The sequence below is a fragment of the Hippichthys cyanospilos genome, chromosome 9 (assembly GCF_059441005.1).
Source record: "Hippichthys cyanospilos isolate Australia breed blue-spotted pipefish chromosome 9, RoL_Hcya_1.0, whole genome shotgun sequence".
Classification (NCBI taxonomy): Eukaryota; Metazoa; Chordata; class Actinopteri; order Syngnathiformes; family Syngnathidae; genus Hippichthys; species Hippichthys cyanospilos.
The window spans coordinates 16565740-16586256 of NC_142377.1; the positions used below are offsets into that span (position 1 = coordinate 16565740).

General features: G+C 38.7%; 2 protein-coding genes and 1 long non-coding RNA gene across 3 annotated transcripts; 1 reads left to right on the plus strand and 2 right to left on the minus strand.

Moving 5' to 3' along the window:
- Positions 1 to 84: 84 nt before the first annotated feature.
- Positions 85 to 7908, minus strand: dcaf12 (DDB1 and CUL4 associated factor 12). Its single transcript, XM_088424515.1, has 9 exons — positions 7536 to 7908; positions 6011 to 6298; positions 4813 to 5076; positions 4602 to 4662; positions 3991 to 4184; positions 3806 to 3871; positions 3514 to 3676; positions 2082 to 2260; positions 85 to 1996 (listed from the first exon to the last, which is right to left on the minus strand). Exons 1-9 carry the CDS (start codon positions 7593 to 7595, stop codon positions 1838 to 1840), a joined length of 1434 nt encoding a protein of 477 aa, XP_088280641.1. The 5' UTR covers positions 7596 to 7908; the 3' UTR covers positions 85 to 1837.
- A 993-nt stretch (positions 7909 to 8901) lies between these two features.
- On the minus strand, positions 8902 to 19326 carry ubap1 (ubiquitin associated protein 1). The gene is made up of 7 exons (XM_088422825.1): positions 19150 to 19326; positions 17262 to 17310; positions 17050 to 17174; positions 15354 to 16172; positions 15101 to 15259; positions 11672 to 11773; positions 8902 to 11005 (listed from the first exon to the last, which is right to left on the minus strand). The coding sequence occupies exons 2-7, from the start codon at positions 17299 to 17301 to the stop codon at positions 10865 to 10867; spliced, it is 1386 nt and encodes a 461-aa protein (XP_088278951.1). The 5' UTR covers positions 17302 to 17310; positions 19150 to 19326; the 3' UTR covers positions 8902 to 10864.
- LOC148419151 (uncharacterized) lies at positions 12299 to 14323 on the plus strand. The gene is made up of 4 exons (XR_015866550.1): positions 12299 to 12476; positions 12949 to 13029; positions 13162 to 13231; positions 13686 to 14323. It is a non-coding gene; the product is annotated as an uncharacterized LOC148419151 (long non-coding RNA).
- Positions 19327 to 20517: the final 1191 nt, after the last annotated feature.

The following is a 20517-nucleotide window of genomic DNA, read 5'->3' on the forward strand; positions in this document are numbered from 1 at the left end:
CCGTCGTGTCTTATAAATTACAATTTTATTGTTGTGGTGCAGTTGTAAGCAATTGTCTCGCTCAATAAAAATCACATCAAGCACTTCAATATACATTTTGTATTTATTTACTTTTCTGACTCAATAACTTGTTTTCCTGATGTTTTTTTTCCTTAGATCCCCACAATGCGTCTGAGTAAAAACATTCATGAGTTGTGTATAAAAAAAAAACAGGGAATCAGTAGACACATCAATCGGAACAATTCCTCAGAAATATACATAAAATGCATACAATTGTCCTTATGTATTTCACACACTTTTTTACACATACATTTTTATAAAATACACATTGAGGGTGTGTTAATTATTCAAATTGTGGGTGGAGTTGCGTTTTCTCTTTTCAGTCAGTCATCATGAAAATTTCCATGTCGAAAAAAGAAAACTAATCGCCTATGGCCGTCTTTCACAGAAAGACCTGACTCGGCAATGCAAACAAATAACTGAAGCCTACCCTGCCTCTACCAAAACAGGACATGAAAAAGATCACTTCCATACAAAAAGGAAACTTTACAACTGTGACACGTGCATGTTGTATCGAAAACCGTGGCAGAGCAAAAAATACATCCTAGGAATGCTTCTAGTTGGATGAGAGGTTTTCAGAGCTACCAGTTATTCTTCCCTAGTCGCTGAGGTCTCAGCATTAACGTCAAATTAAACAAATCCATAAAAGCGCTCTATTTGGCAAAAAAAAAACAAACAACTAAACTATACATACAAAACCAAAAATCTGTGTAGATTATCGTTACATCAGACTTCATATATATATAAGCAAATGAACACAAGAGTGTGCAAAACCGCAGAAAGCATTCTAGTCAGAACAGTAGTGATGGACAAATGAAGCTTCATGAAGCAGTTAAGGAATTTTTTTTCACCCCTCTAGATGACACTCTTGGTTCAAAGAGGCAGGGCAAATTTAATACATTTCTAGTTCATTAGCATTCATCTTTAAGCCAAGAGCACAGTCTAGAGCCGTACAAAAACATCCCAAGTGCTTCATGAAGCTTCATTTTGCCATCACTACCAAACAGCAACAAAAGCCAAAGAAGCGTTATCAGAGAAGAAAATACACCTTCAAAAATCAATCACCACCCCAAGCCACTCAAACGTGGATGATACAAGGGGGAAATAAATACAAATACAACTAATTATACCATTGGATGTAATAAAAAGAGGTTACATCACAAGAGCATTGAATTTATCAAGCTTAATTATTTGTTTTGTATGATTCTGGCCACAATTACTTTCAGAAAATGTGTATTTTGATTGGGAGGCCATCTTCATTTTACCGTGCTGAAGAACTTTTTTTTTTTTTGTAATAGTTTCAGGACAGAACTAAATGTGTTCCAGCCATCAGGTCAAACTGCACATAGGTTAGGTCTTTCAAAATTCAAATTCGGTCCTCTTTCATCTTCCCCTTATTATATTGCATTCATTCCAGTCTGAAAGTGAACTGAATGAACCAGCTTTACAAAAAGAGTGTAATAAAAATCTTCCAGATTATAAACCCGACCAACCAGCGACCGACAACAAATAAGACGTGTCAATGTTACTGAAACATTTGGCTACGGGTATGCAAACCTCCTCAAGGTTCCTAATTGGCAGCTTTAGAAAAATTAAAGGTTCAAATGTGGTATTTCAATGAAAAGTGGCTTTGGTGGAACGATGACAACTATAATCATAGCTGTGATCCGGTGGTAGCAACGTCATGCTCCTGAGTCCAACAGAGATGATGATGATGTTGCAGAAGGGGAGGAATGGAGGGATTGTTTGGATAAAAATGTGGACGAGGATGACGAGGCTAGCTCCACAATCCTGCGTAGTTGCCATGGAGGCCAGAACATAGGGGTCCGCCAGCTACAAACAGCTTGGTGCCGGAGTGGTCGTAACAGTGAGTGTACACAGCGTTTGGAAACGAATGAAGGTCTGAGAAATAACTCCTCCATGTCTCGTCATGATTCTGGGAGGAAAAAGAAAGAAAAGGGGGTAAGACTGCATAAACGTGGGGTCAAGTTTATTCAAATCATATCCCAAAAATGACTTACCAGCCAGCCTTTCCCTGTTGTAAGCTTGAGGATGCCATCTCCTGAACATTTCCGATAGCCTCCGGTTGGTATCAAAGGGTTCTCGAGGAATCTCTGAGCGCGGATGTCGTAGAAGAGAATCGAACCTTGACCGGTGCCGACAGTCACGATGTGCTCATAAAAACTCACAGAACGGATCCCTGCGCAGAAAATATTCCATATGATCTTGAGTATTCTATTGAATTACTCATTTAAAAGTCAAACTTTTTCTTTAAAATATTTTCCAAGCAGTCCCACCAGTCAAAATGTGGCATTCTAATACATACTGCGTTTATAGAATGAGACTTAAGCAAAAATATTCTCCCACTTTTATTTATCTCAAGAGGCAGCTATTTTGCCACTTACTGTCGACTGAAACTGACATCACAGTCACATAACAACCAATCAGGGCAAACCTGCTGTGTGCGTTTGGGCCAGTGACATTCGTAATCTGAGCCATAATTAGTTGTTCCTTTACGATGCAAGACTGATTTCAGTCTAATATCAGACAAAAAATAAATAGATAAAAGAAATCCCGCTGATAACATACAGGATCAATATCAGTATTGGACAGTACTGCAGCACTGCTCGTTTGCCCTGGACGCATCATTTTTGACAGGGACCCATACTATCAACTCCACGTGCGCTCATCAAACCCAACGTGTTTTTTTTACATCTAGATATTATTTATCGTCCATTTACTCTTTCATTCAGCAAAACTTGACCACTTATGAACATTTTTTGACAATTCTGTCCTCCGTGTTTATCTTGATCTTGCAGGTCACGTCGTCTTGTTTTTACCTGAGATCTTGATATTGTGAGATTTTGTCAGGGCTATCAGGGATTGCGAAATGAAGATGATGATAACAAATACTACATGCAAGTTCATTCTATTATTTTAATACATTTTACCGTGACATTTGTTAATATCTATTGTTTGGTTTCTGCTCCCGTCTTTTAAATGCAATTTGAACCTTAGGCTTACTTTGTCCTTTGTACTGCGTAATTTTTGGGGACTCAAAACATTTCTGTTGGGACCCATAGCTTTTTAGTATTGAGAGTCCTGGCGACCCAGCAGTTTCCACAGAGAAAAAGAGCACTGCTTTTGGCTCCAAAATCCGTATCAGAAGTGGAAAAAGGTGCATCGGGATACCCCTAGTCTTTTCCTGAGCCCCGAGCAACTGCGATGTCATATTCAATTGACAAGTGAGAAACTGGTCAACCCTAAAATGGATAAAAAGGTAGATTTTGATGCTTAATTTATATACCTCAAACGCAATATTAATCAGAATACTGTGTTTAGACAAATTGGCCATATTTGTAGAACCTATTGCCTAGCGTTTTTTTTTTTTTTTTTTGGATTATCCCTTTAAGGGATGTAGACAGAGTTGTTTGGATACGACAGAACACTCACCACTGCCCCGCTCTCTGGAATTGACCGATTTTATGTTTTGTGTCGGCTGACGAGGATCCAAAAAAGACACATGGGCCTGCGACCCAGCAGCGTACACTGACCAGTCCTGCCCATACGCCAGACAAACGTTCTCTTTGCAATGCGGCAGTTTAGTAGACAGAAGCTGAAGAGAAGCAATGCAAAAATTGTGTTCACATACATTATATAACCGATATATTGGCTATGCCAAAGACACTGGCTGATACAATGGCTTTTTTCTAAAACACTAAACTAGTAAGTGTAGTTAACTTGCCTTGCACAAGCTGTGCTCAGCTTTCCAGAGGTGGAAATAGCCATCTAAAGATACAGCACCCAATTCCTGAAAGAAAATCATCAACAGAACGAAACATAAGCCTTGCTCCTCACTCTTGGAATATTTTGGATAAATTTAGGTGTAAAACGATTCCTAATGACTGAATGTTCAAAGGTAATACTCACTTTGTGGTTGTTGTTGAAGGCCAAAGCACGGACTTTACAGTTGTATGGGTTGGTGTACTCCTTTGGGATGTCCTTGAGGGCTCGATGGGAGATGTGGGCGTAAGAGGGCATGGCCGTATCGTTCTGACCGTGCTGCGCCTGGCTCATTACTTCGTCTGTTACTTCCCATAGACCCATGGAGCCATCTCGGGAACCTACGGTGGATTATTTAAAAAAAAAACAAAACATGTAAGATAAGAGTACAGTACAACAGTAAAATATTAAACTACATACCAACCAACCTAAATGAGATTGGCACCAATAAACAATTACAGGGTGCCTTATTTATTCCCTTATTTATGCTTTTATTTGTACAAAGGAGTCTTAAGTCAAATCTTGATTTCACTTGAGGAGCAACTTAATTTTGTGGAGGATTTTTTGGGAGTTTACAGCCAGTGACCAAGAAGCAAGATAAAGAAGCCCTTCATCTTTGAATATATTCAATACCTGTATTTAATAATTACCAAGAAAAAAATGACTTCTTCCGCACGCTTTGAAGCAGGAATAAAACCAACATTGTGGCGCAGCCTTGTATAAAAGCCTAACACCAGTCATTCATACAGAGAACCCACCAGACACTGCCATCCTGTCACTGATCCATGCTATTGAGAAGATCCAGTCATTATGTCCATCCTAACAAACAAATGAGCACCATGAAAAAAAAACAAAGCAAGCCTCATTCTGTTTTTTTTCTTTTTCTTTTAGGTTACAAAGGATTTGCGTGCGTGAACGTGGATATCGGGTATATTTTCACCAAGTGAACATAACGACAGGACAACTCACATCACCAACACAAACGGGGTCGAGCGTAGGCAGCTTGTAAATAGCTAGGCTGTTGGGGTTGTCTCCTCCAGTAGCTAGGAGGGTTCTTGAGGGGTTGATTTCAATCGCATGGATGCCACAGCCCTGCTGGTCAAGTCGGGAATGAGAGCTCGTTGTGTGGTAATTCTGCACAACCCCTACCGCAGAGCCTCCACCGTGACATTCCCTGTCCTTCAGCATGGGAATCCGAGTGATCTGCCCGGTCATGACATTGGTTACAAAAAGCTGAAAAGAAAAATTGACATTTAATTAACACCTTGTGAAAAGAAGCCATCATCAACGATCACACTGGATATTGAGTGCGTTAACGTATGGCAACAAAATGGGCCTCCTCGTTGTGAAACGATGTAAAAAATAACAACAATAATGATCATTCAATTTACAAGGACATATAACACACAGCAAAATGATGAGCATGCCTCTCAGGGACTAATACTCATCCATCTGTGATCATTAATACTATTATTGCAACTCTGAACAATATTTTTGGGCTTAGACCAAACAACTCTCGGTTTAACATTTAGTGCTGGCTGCCATTGACGAGTATACTTGCTAATTATATTCATCAAGGGGATGGGCAGGGGAGCGTTAGCTGTATGGCTGTCACGATTTAATCTTTTTTTCCCCAAAATCGATTGTCTTGTTGATTATACCATCGAATAATCATTAATTATAAACATTATTTGCTATTGTGAGTTAATATAACAAATTGCTATTCATTTCATTACAATTTGCCTATGCTAACCGGTTAGCAATCCCAATTGGCAAACATTGGCTATTAATATTTGTCTCTCTTTTCTCATTTGAAAATTATCCCAAACTTCTGACATCTTCCGGTTTTTGAGGGAATCTTCTTCACTTGCTGCCATTGCAATACGACATACGTCTGCAAGAAAGGTCTGTGTCCAAAACGGTGGTACAAGCATGGTTCCGGTGAAGCTTTGAGATGTTTATTATCAATCGACCTATTTGTAACGTTGACTTTCCTGGATAGGACATCTTTTTTCAGCTCTAATTTGATGCTACTGCACTATTAATTTACTGGAAATGCTGATGACATTGATGTCCCATTTTAGAAATTAGATCAACACCGTTTGTCAGTCCACTTCAATATCCAAATGGTCGAAAACAAACAAGTTAAGAAAGAAAAACATCTCACTGTGTTGCATTTGGTCCCGCACACAACTTGCTGTTGGTTGAGCCACTGTGAGGCAAATACTTTGTTAAGACGCCCAAGAGAGAACTCCCTTTCCTTCAGGATGCCAGGGAGCCTGCCAGCGGCAAAGCCACGCAGACTCCGCTGGAGCTGCAACTCATGCTGCTGCTGGGGTCGGAACTCTCGGCCCCGGAGGGCGCAGACCACCGAGTGGCGACTGTGCCACCACTGCACATGACGTGAAGAACAAGAAACACGGCTCCGCTTGTAGGGTGCTTGACACCAGCCCAGCTAATAGGAGAAAAATAAGAACGTTTAGCAACACTCCTTGTTTTTGCCTTTGTGTTAATCATATCTACAAATAAGAAGTCCACAAATATTGATCATCCTTATACCAGTGTTTCTCAAACATTTTCACTTTTTTTTAGCGCAAAGAGATCCATTTGATTATATTCAGTGGTACAGATAGTGCCTCCAGGTGTCCACCCCCCCCAAAAAAAAATAAACTTTTTATTTTTTTAATTTTATTTTGGTGTGCTGAGCCCATTGAACGAATGTAACTGGTAATTTGTCAGAACTGCCTCTAGATACGGAAATAACAACAGACAATTTGGCACCTCTTTTTTTATGTTCCAATTAATATTCTCTTTATTTGAAGAGAAAGATGTATATTTCACGGCTTTAAAAAGCAATACATTAAAAGATAACTGGAGAAACTTTGTTAAAATTTCCTGTACCCCCATTTGAGAACCATTGGCATTGACTAATGCATTTTCCAAGAAAAATATAAAGGGGATGTAAAATAACACTGCCGTCATGAATTTCCTGTTTCTCCTCAACACAACTTCAGCTTGAATAAAATGTGTATTCTCAGGTGAACTAAACTAAAAACAGAATATTATAATTTAACAAACAAATGTAACCTCATTCCAATGCATGTATTAGACATTTCTTAATAACCATAAATGTTCTCTACAGCTTGTCCTGATAGGGTTGAACTGGAACCTATCTTCTATCGTCGTTGCGTCTCTATAAATACATCTAACCTACAATCATTATAATCCTAGCTGATTTGTTTGAGGTAAGAGGTGGGGTACACATTGGGCTAATAAATGCTGATTAGCATTCGAGAACTGTCTTCTGTTAATACAAGTTGGCACTGTATGCCAGTGCAACAATTAGCATCAAAAATGACAGCAGTCATCGTTTCTTAAAGGGTGACAATCTATAACCAGATGAGCCCCTCATATCTCATCTGATCGGCTGTAACATATTAGGCTACCTTTAGCAGTGATGTGGCTAACGTTTGCGAACATTAACGGATGCACATGAACTTCTTATGAGATGATCTAATGCATTTCACGTTAATCGTTGAGTACTTTTGGCGACACAGATTGTTCAATTTGTCATAGAGGTTTTACCCTGTGGCTCTGATTAGATTACTCGACCATACTTAGCACAAAGCTAGCTAGCATGCTAACATCAATTTTGATAGCTTAGCCAGTGAGACCCACCGGTTTCCGCCTACCTGTTGTTGGTCCTTGGGATCCCCTGCCTTTCTTTTCCTGCTAACTGTTTTTCTCGCCATAGTCTGAAACACACAATTCCCTCACCCACATGGAGGGTAAACCTGACTCTGGACGTTGGATCATATAATGTCGATAAACGAGATTGTTCTTCGGCCTTTACTGGCGGCGCCCGGTGACAAGCAAGGACGATTACATACGGGATACGTTGCCTGGTCGCTGTCTAGGGTTGTTGAAAATTTACTCGCGTCAATTTTCTATGTATTCACAAACCGACATAAAACAATACAAAGTATTGAGCCGCTAGCTTAGTATTTTTTCCCCCTTAGAGATTCGCGTCAGCAACGACGTGATCATTGGACAAGCGCGCAGCCGCACTCGTTAAACATCAACAAAAACAAGGTCACGCGTGAACGCGCACGTTATGCGTGCTCGTTCACGACTATTGCACGCGGTAGCGCTAACCAATACTACATTTTAGTATCGATGATACCAAGTAGTTTAATAAAATATTGTTTTCATACAATTTGCCTTAATTGGCTTAAAAAACGTCCTTGTTGAGTTCTTAACATAACCACAATATTATTAAAGTTGGTATTAGCATGAAAAATATAAATGAAGAGGCAGACAGAGATTGTAATCAAAGCAAGACTGCACAGGTAAACCTGAATGATGTAATTTAAAAATATGCAAAAACAAACAAGCTCCACTCCAAACCAGTATTAGAAGGTACTGACAAAAAAGAAATGATTACTAATGATGGCTGCCAAATGTGTCTCATGCACTAAAAAAGATATTATGTTAAGAAACTATGAGAAACCTCAATAAATAAAATATTTAATAAAACCTATTCCGAAGTGTGCCAGACAATTAATATCATGATATATATTTATATAACTTTAAAAGAGCAACATTAAATGGAATACTTTTTTAATACTGTAAAAAATAGTGCAAGCGCAACATCACTATTAAATATGAAATATTAGCGTTAATTGAAAAAATACAAAGGTTTTCATGTATTTAAAAAAAAAATCAGCTCATTTTTATACTTTACAAAAAAAAAAAAAAATCATCTCGTAGGCCAGATTAATGTCGTTTGCGGGCCAGAACCAACCCACGGGCCGTATGTTTGACACCCTTGACCTAAAGGGTCGATACTACCAATTTGATATCATTATGATACCGATACAGACTTAAGTATCAATTATATCAATGCTTGAATCAGCCTGCCCAGCCCTTGCTTTGAGGCCTCAGAGTTTGAGGAAGAGATTATGCAAAAATACTCATGTACGTATGTCTGTAAAGTTCGTTCGGCTTTTCAAGCCTTTCACGATTCTTGATACAGAAAGCACATTCAACTCAACACTATTGAAATGATTTGAGTCTTTAATCATTGGGATCTTCCAAGTCACAGAAGAGGAAAACTGCATGTTTGTTAACAACCCCACAGTTCAGAAAGTCATCCACCTTTTTAATGTCCTGTAATTATCAGTCACCGGATACATTTGAACCAACACAATACTTTGCAGGATTAATTTGAAGTATTTGATAACCCTTAACTTGAGCCTATGAAAGGGCATGAGACGTTGATGGATAAGGCCCCAAAAACAACTGTACATCCCAACAAAACCAAATTGTGCCCGTCCTTCTCAATTTAGTGGTATTGTGATGTCTGCTTACCTTTACTTGTAGTAAGGAAACTTGGCCCAAGACTGATTTTGACTTTTTTTTTTTACAAAAACACATGAAGCAAAGTGTTTCAACCAAACAACAGAAAAATAAGAGGTTAAATTGGTCATGTTTGCAGTTGAAAAATACCTTTTCATGGTTGATAAATGGGGCTAAAAATTGCGTACTGTTCTCAGGGTCTAAAATCATTCCTGTGTGCTAATTGACATTTTTGCTTAGCTTCTTCAGCCATCTCGCGTAAAATAACTTCAGATTAGTGTGCTGATTTGACCCTGGCTTGATAAAGTTGTTCATATTTCACATTTTTTTTAAATAGCAATATTTGACATTTTGTGTGTGTGTGCGGGTGTGTGATAAAATGCACTCGTCTTTCTGCCTCACAATACTCCTTTCTGCTGTGCATTACAACTAAAATTAACATGGGTCCCCATTTTTTCAGATCTAAGACAAAAGTGTTGGCAACCAATCTGATTATTATCAAAACATATGAATAAGTCAACCAATTTACGGCCTGTTTGATTAGATGGATGAAGTTGAGAAAAATCAAGTTTCCAAGTTCCATCCAAATTACCAGCAAGACTTGAAGACCATCCAACAAAGCAAAACATTCTCTATTGCACTGCGATGTGGCTGCAAAATAAAATTCAACACACATCCCCCAAACCCCGCTCACACTTTTCCAGTATGCAAACAAATGCAAGTTAAAAGTGTCATTTTTTGTTACCAACGTTTACATTATATCAAACTATGTTCAAATTAAAGTTATCTGTACTATGTTAAATAACTTGCTAATTAAAAAACAAGTGTGTGTGCGTTGTGACATGTCAATGCCAGTGGGAAGTGGGAGATTTTCTAAATATGGTTTATCCAAGAGGAGAGAACCTCCAACTCTTGCTGCTTTGTTCAAGCAGGTTGTTCCCGCGCAGGTAACCGGAGCAGTAGTATCCCCTATATTCTGGGTTGCGACGATGAATACTCAATGATGGAAACGCGGGCTCAAATGTGAAACATCGCTAACATAAGAAAAAGTGCCCAAATGAACGATGAAACAAGAAGGTACAGTGAACCGGAACAGAAAGGGCACTTCTTGAGTCAGTTCTTTCTCTGTCCGGTCACTGTGCCTTTTGACTTTCACCTTTTTTGTTTTTGTACTTATGTTTCAATTTCAAGAAAGCCCCCTTTTCCTTTCCACAGCTCTTACTAAATCTGCACTGAGCAGTGGAAGATGGCAGCTTGGCTCTAAAGCAGTTTCAAGAGTTTAAACCTTTAAATCTGACCTGCAGTCAGCTCAACACTTCCAAGTGGAAGTAAATATAAATGGCAACAAAGCCAACCAGCCCAATTCTTCTAGGTCCTCCTCACCGACCTTGAATACCCTAGAGCAGCAGTACCTATTCCTGGAACCAAACCTCAGTGTTTAATAAAGAGGAACACCTCTGTTAAGTATCGTTACTCTTGGCACACAGTCTAACTTAAAGTGCTTGAGACACAATACAAAGCGTTCTCCCAGATGTCCCATCCGCAGCCAAGGCAAACGCATGTTGCGGGGCATGGTGTGATTGGCTGGGGGAGCAGAAAAAAGGGGGCTGTGTGAGGTGGTAACAGGAAGCAGGCCCTGCAGCGGTTGCTTTATTGGCTGGGCTCAGCTCGCAGCCGCCCGAGCCATCAGGTCCTCCAGTGCCTTGTCTTGATCGTTGTTGTGGACCAGCAGCACTTCCTTGATGGCTTCCCGCTCGAAGCCCATTTCTCCGAATCTTGACATCAGCTCAAGGAACTGCAAGGCCTGAGAAGAAGGGAGAAAAAAGAATATTCAGACAACTTTTTTTGTTTAGAATATTATTATTGTCGAATGCTTTAACGCTTGTTTCAAGATAACTAAGTTTAATATGCTCAATGTTTTCTGTTAAATGTTGTCCTATGTAAGTAAAAGTGACATGCCAACAACCAAAATGGAAACCAAAAGGCATTGTAAATAGAAGTGACTTGATGTAGATTTATTGTAATCATGTAAAATAAAGTAATTTCACCCACATCATTCTTGATACATGTCAGCTTTTATATGATAGGAAGCCAGCATTTAGACATTTGCAGTTTTTAACGGTTAATCATGCATTGTTAGCCTTTTTTTCTGAGTTTAAAATGTCCAACCACATTTGAATGCACCATTTAGTGGTTAGTGGTTAACGCTGGAGATGTGCGTTGTACTCTAAATTAATGCATAAGTGGCTTGCGTTTTTTTAGCGTTCTTTTATAATAAGTAAAAATATATTCGAAAATGTGTATAAAATCTGATGATTTCAAGGATATCAAACACAGACGGACAGAAACCTAAAACTTGCAAAAAAACTGATGCTGATATTGCATAATCAGAAATGACAAAAAAAAATATGCAACAGAAAGTGAAAAAAAAATGTTTTGAGTTATCTTAAAATTTAAAAAAAGCACTAACCTTTTCTTCCGAGCATTGGTACATATCTAAACATTCCTCCACTGCGCTTGCATCGAAGCCCCGCTCACACAGACGTCCATGGACAAAGAGATAATCCAGTACCTTGGACAACGGGAACATGTTCGTTATAACAAATATATCATGTGACAGCAATTTATTTGGTTGTGATTTTCTAATTACATTTGCCTATCCAAGACTATAGTGGAACCCCTCGAGTCAAATTCAGAATTCAATCACAAATCTATCCATCCAAACCTACACATTTTCATACCACTTGTACTCATTACGCCAATCACAAAGCACATTTCAACTAACATTAGTGAGGATGCAAAGGGACGAAAATGTGCCACAAAATTTTTATGAAAATTTAACCAGGAGAATTTTCCATTGGCATTATGGAAATTGAGGGCAATTTATTAGAAGTATCATAAAGCGGAATACATGTTTTATTACATTATAAGCAGACAAGCATGCAGAACAGATAGTCTTCCTTGCCAAATGTGTCGGGATCACAGTAACCGAGTGGGCAATGCACATTGCGCCTTGACATCATATACTTTATGATGTCATCATATACTTTATGATGACATCATATTCTTTATACTTTTCTGATTTGGTCATCTATGGCAGCAGCATGTTCATATTCTTGAGTATACAGCAGAGTATGACCCTACTAGAAGTCAGATGTCTTCAATTCAAAACGTAACACAAATTCCTTGAACATTCTTGTGTTTCAATGCGCACAATGTCATTCAGATCCGATGAGATTAATGGAAGATTTACTTGGATGCAACTGCTGTAAATGGTAAGAGTACATAATGGTTCATTTGTGTCACTTAAGGCAGCAATGTAATCTTATTTTAAGAAGTGTAGTAGGCTTTTTAATGAATAAAACTACCATGAGTCCATTCACAACTTGTCTATCATAGCATCATCACAGCCAGCATTACTGCGCATGTCATTGTGCTGTCTTTCTGTGTCATGGTTTCATGAACCAAAATGCATACGGTACACAATCTTGCTCAGCAAAATTACTGTATAGACCTAAAGTAAAATGTAATGTGAAGAATTAAGTTATTTTTACGCTTTTTAAATGATTTACATGAAGACATTACTTGCTGATAGTTGAGCAAAGCATTCTGGGATGCCTTTCTGCATGCAAAGAGGTGATGTCATTCCAGTAGCCAATGGGCACATCGCAAAGTGACACGCTCACTCTGATTGGCTCTTAGGCAGGAAATGCAATAAAAGTTCTTAAACTCCCTAATAAATGACAGAAACGAGCGACGGACTGGTGTGAAATGGCGGACCGACGATGACGGGGGGGTGCACAGATGACAGACAGACCAGCAAAAAATGTAAGATGCCGATTTGTGACAAGAACTTATTTTCAAATTTTGCGCAGGTGATAATGGCTTTCCTCATACCAGCTCACATTCAATGTCAATAAAATCCAAAATTGTGTGTGTTACTTTTGTATTTTTTCACAGGTTGAAGTGGACATGAGTAGAGCTGTGCCTTAAGAATTTGTGACAATTGGTCATCGTTTTCTGACACGAGGTGACAACAGAATGTGACAAAGCAAGTCAGGAAAGAATACTGCTAGGCCTGCCTCATTCCTACAATTAGTCAGGCTGCTATGTGGGGAAAAAGCTGCCCCGCCTAAAAAATAGTCGTCATTAAGATGTGCTAAAAGTAGTCATAAAAACGCAGTGACTCACAACTGAGTTTTTCAGAGGGCTGAGTTTTTGTGCTGACACTATTTTCTACGTAGAGCCCCGATTACAAACGTGCCAACATTCAACCTTTTAAGCAACCGCAAGTTTCCCTGCAAACTCACTTATGAATAACGAAAGTGCATACAGACAATCGTTAAACAGAGATCAGGGAACTAAAACTTAACTCTACACTTGAATAACAAAAATTCACCTGAGCCAATGACAAAAGTTTTAATTCAACAGGGTGAGTCATATTTTTTTCTATACAATAAAATGCATTTCTTTTTTTGTTTCAGATGCAATCCTGTCTGTATCATGGTTTTACAATCCTATGAATGGAAACTTTTGATCCACCCTGAATACAAGTCAAAATTGGGAAAAGCTACTCATAATATGAAGCAGCTCTACACTGTCAGCATTTTTGTGTCTTCATGGAGCCGAAGAAAGTGTAAACACAATTTTAAAAAAGAACTTAAATACACAGAGGGCAATGTGACAATTTCTTTTCAAAGGAATACACCGTTGAGCATTCACTTTCCTTCATTCCAGTAAGCAGTGTGTACAAACATTAACAGCACAAATATCAAGGGTACCTCGTTGCGTTAAAAAAAGTTTAAGCTAATTAATTGTCAAATTTTCAGGTTTTTTTGTTTTGTTTGTTTTTCAGGACGGGAGCATCTCTACAGTCTACAACTTGAGAGTCAATCTAAAATCCAGAACATTATGTTGAAGGATTTTCGGAATATGAGATGGCCGAGGTTTTATATGTGCATATACATTTTGGTGACAATATGTTAGGGTTTCAGTGGAATGCTTACAACCTCAGTAAATACAGTATCTAAATTATTCCTTGTAATCTTTTCAGAGTATGATTTGAACATACATGTACAAACGAACATATATTTTGACGAGGATTCATCAGTCACAGAAACAAGGGCCGTCTTACAGTAACGCTCTAGGTCACAGTGGTTACATGAACTAAAAACTGCTTAAAATGGCGTTGGCGTTGGTATATCTTTTTTTTTAAACTACATTGGCTTTGCACTATACAAATCTATACACACTATAAATGTTGATACACACTGCAAACAAGCAAATTAAATGCTCAGTATTTTTTTTAGTAACTAGAAATGCTCATAGTTCCCAACACATTACCACACAACAGTCCATTTCTAATAACTAACTTAATAATACCATCATATCTGTGGATATATTGTATGAAGAAAGTTTTCTCTAATTTGCTCATGAGTGATTTGGAGGAGGACTTACAAAGATGATTTACATCTTTGTGATGCTTTGCACAACTTCTAAAAACAAGGCATGATGCGTGACACATTTTTTTCCAGAAAAAACGGAACCATATTCCATCAATTTGGGAAATTAAATGCAAAGAGTCCATTCTCTGTGCATGAACTGTCAACTTTTGTTTGGCCATTTGTAGCTTTTTTGGGTGTGTGACACATATCAGTCAAAACCTCACTGGCAGTAGAACATGAGAGGAGAAAAAAAAAAATCACACCAAATTTGAGCTAATGGCACCCTCATAAAGAATAGAATAATTCTGGTTCACTACTTTGGTAGTGCTAATAAATATATAGTGTGCAACTTGTATATCACTCACACATTTCACTAAGGACAATATCAATTTGTATTTTGAGCACAAACATGGAGGAATAATTGTGCGATAGGTAATTGGATGGTTGAGTCACACCTGCTCCACATTCTGTCCTTGTCGCTGCATGGCCCGAAGAACACCCTCATAAGAATACCCCATGCCCACCAGGGTTTCCACACACTGGCGCTCACTAGGGGTCATGCTAAGCAAGGCTCCCCCACACGGCAAGCCAGGAGAACCTGACCCAGAGTTTATCTGGGAATCAACATGATAAGAATATTAATGAAGACTGTGATGCAAATATTTATCCATAAGCAGACTGCTTCTGTGCATGTTAGCTCATGCTCACCTGTTTTGGTCCACCACCCTTACAGATGGCTGGGAGGTGCTCGGGTGCAACTATGACTTGGGACTTGGTTTTGATCGGGGGGCTGCCATTGGGTACGTTGCGTCGGGGAGAAGGAATTGGTGCAGTGCGCGGGCTGTATCTTGCTGGGTCAGGTTCCCCAGAATCTGAAAGCTTGGGAAAACTCAAAGAGCGGATGTTGCAGGGTCGATCCTCCACTTCTAAAACTGATCTTCCATGTTGTCCCACTTTGTCGAGATCCATCAAGGCAACCAAGCCGTTGGGTTTATGGGCCAGGCCTGGTTTCACGGAAAGGCTGGTGTTGGTGGGAGGAGATGGGGTGTTTTCACGTGAAGCTGGCCCTTGCTGGGACCCCACCGGAGGGGATGCAGATGAAGCGGGCTGAGGCTGGCTCTGGAGAATGTTTCGTAGCTCCTCTTTATCATCCAATGTTTTAAGCTCTAGCTTGTCAAAGAGGTCCTCTTCCCGCTCGAACTCGGCAAGGTTGAGGCCGTGTGACTGAGGTGTGCTAGGCTGACTTTTTCTTGGGCCAAGCCTTGGGGCAGGTAGAGGGGTAAGGATAGCATCATGGCTCAGTCCTGCCAGAATAGGGTTCATAGCTGGTGGCGGGATGTCTTGGTCTTCAGCAGCAGACGAAGGCTTCTTCCCCCCGCCACCATTCTTGTACTCAGAATGAGACAAGCCTTCTTGATTCTCTGCCTCCTGCTTTGCTACGCCTTCTTCTCCTCGTGCCTCTGCTGCTTGTGCCTCAGCCAGCTCCATGCCCCAGCGAATACTTCGCTCCTCCAGAGAAAAGTCATACTGTTGTGATGAAAGAAAGAGGACAAGGTTGATGAGGAAAGATGAGAGTAATATATTGCTTTTCTATATTATTTCAAGAGAGGGCAACTATTAAACTTAAGCAAATGTCATGTCATTTTCAGGTGACACCAGTAACAAAAATGCCACCAAATGAGATGACATAAAAGGTCTATTTATTTAGAATCAGCAATATTAACCAGAATGCCATATTTAGACTAGAGGGGGAGCTATATCATTGTAATGAACATTTGGGGGTTGACATTCCCTTGAATAGACAAATACTAATTAAAGCGCATCGCTACAAACATGTTTGTGAAAATCAGTATGCTTTTGAGTTGGAGTGAGTCTATAACTCTTTTGGAGGTTACAAAGTAGGACTGAGATTCAATCGAATTAAATAAATTAATTTGTCATTATTAAAAATTGATGGATTTTGTGTTTTTATGACAGTTACTACTTGATTGTGACATTTAAGCAGTTATGGACAAGCTGTGAATAGTTTTTTTTTATGAATGTTGTATGCGTACATAATTACTTATTACTGTCTGAAGGTTTCATAGGATTTATTTTTGATCAAATCACACTACTTTTAAATAATTTGTTAGATTCTGAAGTTTTATCATTGACAAACCTGTTCCAGTATGTAAGGAGAGAGAAATATACCACTCGACACACAACGTTCATGCCCCTCTTTGTTGCATACATTTTCTAAATTAATGCTGGGAGCAGTAAGAGTTGCATGAAAGTACACTTCATTCATTGCAAAATCCCGTTTCAGCATATCCTGTCTGAAAAAGACAGGCGGATTATTTCTGTCTCTATGATCACATCATTTTACCAGGCAGGTAGTTTGTAAGGTGCCCATTAAATGATATACCTGTGTGTCCACCAACAGAGAGGTGCAGTCTGGCAGACAAAAGCCGACAGGTAGCCCCACCTTGGCAGGACAGCAAAACTTTTCATTGACCTTGAAGGGAACATCATCAAGGTAGCTGATGGGTCCTACATGAAAAAAAGAATAGAAAAAAAATGTGCAAAAGATATTTGACATAAGTTTCAATTTCTCTACAAGCGTAAACAAATGTTTACCATTGTTGTGTGCATCCGATAAAGACTTCCTTGTATCCATTTAGATATTCTGGAGGTGAGGGAAACACACATCGTAATGATTAGTTCAACAAATAGGAAAAGCAGGAATTACAGTATGGAATTTAAATGGAATTAAAATGGCACAAATGCTACATGTAGCACGAGGACTGCAAATTGGTGGAAAATTTCTACAATATATCTGGGAAATTAGCATAGGGAATTTTAAAAATGTGTCATTTTGTAAAGTTGTCATGGCCACTACAGGAAATAATTATTGATAAGAATGAAATGGAACTGTATCATATTCAAGTAGGTATATAAAGGTTTTGCTCTTTTATAAACAGAAATTCCTATTTTTTTTACTTTATACCTAGAAGTATAACTATTACGTTTCAGATAGTACAGAAGAATCAATACTTTCATGAAAGGACAAAAACTTGACTGTAAAGTTGAATATTACTCTTATCCGGGAACTTCACCAATTAACAATGACCAAAAATGTGCCCTTAAAATAATTTCCCAAAACTTCTCAAGCCTAGCTTCTGCATTTTACGCAAAATCTTTTTGGGCAATGGGTTCTTCATGGCCTTCATAACCATCCTCCACATCGGCCCGAGACCATTCATTGTCACTGTTCAGCCTTGTTGTGTTTGCTGGCGGCATGACTGCCAGATTCCATTTTGCTCAGATAGTCCGACATGGCTGTAATGACCACGTAAGCAGTTAATCTCCTTGCCCGAGAGAAGGCCCCTGTCATATTTTGGGTCCAGCAAAGAAGTTGCTTCAATAATCTTGCGCTTCTAGCTCAAATGTTTTATGTGTTCAATGATTCCCGAAATAATTTTGTGCATTATGATTGAGGAGCAGCATATAGCATCTTACATACAGCATATAAAGCATCTATTTAGCTATCTTTAAACATTGAGGGGCTTATGCAGAATTCATAGTTCACACAATTTAGTGCATCCCTGCTTTATTCTCTTTAAAACCATAAATCCCCGTGAAAAATGTCAGTTTTCAAATGGACAGAATGCTCCAACCCTATGCAGCACTACAAATGATTTGCCCTATTTAGCCTCTTTACACATGTTCCACTGCTTTGACTCTTACAACACATAATCCATTATTTGGTCATGCTGCGCTACAAAGCTGGACTTGCTTAACAGAGAAGCCATTGTTTATAAACCCAAGAGCAGATATACTTGATACAGGTAGAGATATGATATTTTTCAAGACTGTACATTCGAAAAATGACGTCAATGCAAGCATTACAAAGCAGTAACTTCGATCTAAAAGATTACTGGTTCCAACTGATAAGTCACAGGACATCCAAACCATGCAAATTAAAAGTATAAGGAACGTCTTTATGTTACCATTCGAACATCACAGTCATGTTCTCGTTTGAAACACTAATAACATTCATGTTAAGCCAAGTCAGACATGTCAGAAGACAAAAGCGCTTTTAACAACGTATTACTATAGAAGCCTACGAAGAATGATGCTTTAAACTCATAAGAAAACCGGGTAATTACTTTTAAAATGCATCGAATACCCTGGAAAGTGAAACTATACTCAACCCTGATATCATGATGTGGCTCGAAGTAATAAACTACATTAGCTGAAACACTCAAGTTATTGACTAGCAACCGGCTAAGCTATCATACACTTAGGCAACTCCAGACTGAAATATCTAACAACGTCAATATACAGTCACGAGTCCTGAAATACAACGGTGTGGACGAGGATATAAAATAAACTGCAAACAATTACATGTCTGATTGCTTACGCTTTAGAGAGAAGTCTCCAAAATCTCTTGCTAAGTGGCCCGAGACTTAACACTGTTGCCACCGCCCCGAAACCAAACAGATCGAATAAAGATTGTTCTCACCTGTATCTGGCCCGTCTTGCTCTTGCAAATATGACTAAATTCTCATCGAAGTGCGACCTCAATTAGAATTACGGTCGAAAATGTTTTATTTATTTTGAAATATCTTCCCCTTTCTGTCGAGGGACGCCATCTTGATTTGTCAGGCTCCCTTCCACTGGTTCCTGTCTGACGTCACCGATTCACATGACGTCAGGTATTTCTTCTTCGGCAAAGACGTTTTTTTTCTTCTTCGTCTGTTTCTTCTGCTCCTTTTTTCAAGCATTCTAATGGTAGTTGGATAGCTCTTTTTGGGTGCACCTGGTATGAATAGGCACCGTAAGTTTAGTCTCAAACAGAAAAAATAGCCAAGTGCATGAAAGTGCCTGAAACTAAAAAAAAACCTGAAAATTATTTTTTTTTCAATTACACTTGACATGACAAGAACAAAGCCTTTTCCCTGGGGTCATTCGTGTCACCTCACACCTCCCCAGGGAAGCCCGCCCCACTATTTGAGAAACGTGTCATCTCAATTTTATACATTGATTTCATATGTTGTTTTCTGTATTTGTATTGGAATGTCTGGCCTGCCATGTGTCGTTTTTTTTTTTTTTTATCCCAGCAAATGCTTTTTGCCTTGGAAAATTAAAACGAATTAAATTCTGCACTCTCATGTTTATCATTTTCATTTTACACTCCCCATGAGCATGTTCAACTCTCGATTTAACGCTTTGCTTTAAGTGTTTATTTGAACGAGTCTTTTAGAAAAGTTTTCTCTCGGGTACCTGTTATGACTTGTGGAACCCGTACAAATTACACATACAATACAAAACATATTGACGGATAAGTTTTAAAATCAAATCATGAGTAAATGATAATAGAAATATTATTGTTGAATTTATTTTTGATAGTGGCTTTGCACAAAAGAAGTTTTCAGTCTCCATTAGTGAAAGCAGTGGTTCTCAAAGAGGGGTTGGCGGACCCCCGGTGGTCCGTGGCCTGACTGAATATTCATTTTGTTGTTAATTTTATTTTATATTACATTGTAAAAGTATTCACGACTCTTCAATAAAGCAGTCAATTCAAACAATTTAATATATTTTTTTAAAATGTGGTCATTTTTAAATTTGTCAAAATTTACAATTGCTTGCTAACGAGGCGATGAAGCCAGCAAATCTAAAATGGCATTTTATTTGATCATGCTGTTTTTGACTAAATAATTGGCAGCAACCTGTTTGGGTGAAATTTGTCCAGTTTGTTATGAGGAGGCAGGCAATTTGCAAGTTTTATTTTGTAAACTTTAGTATGGCAGAAAAGTAACAAATATACTTGTCAAATCGAATTTTTTGTTGAATTAAAAGGACACTTATGTTCGACTAAAATGTTTCACGT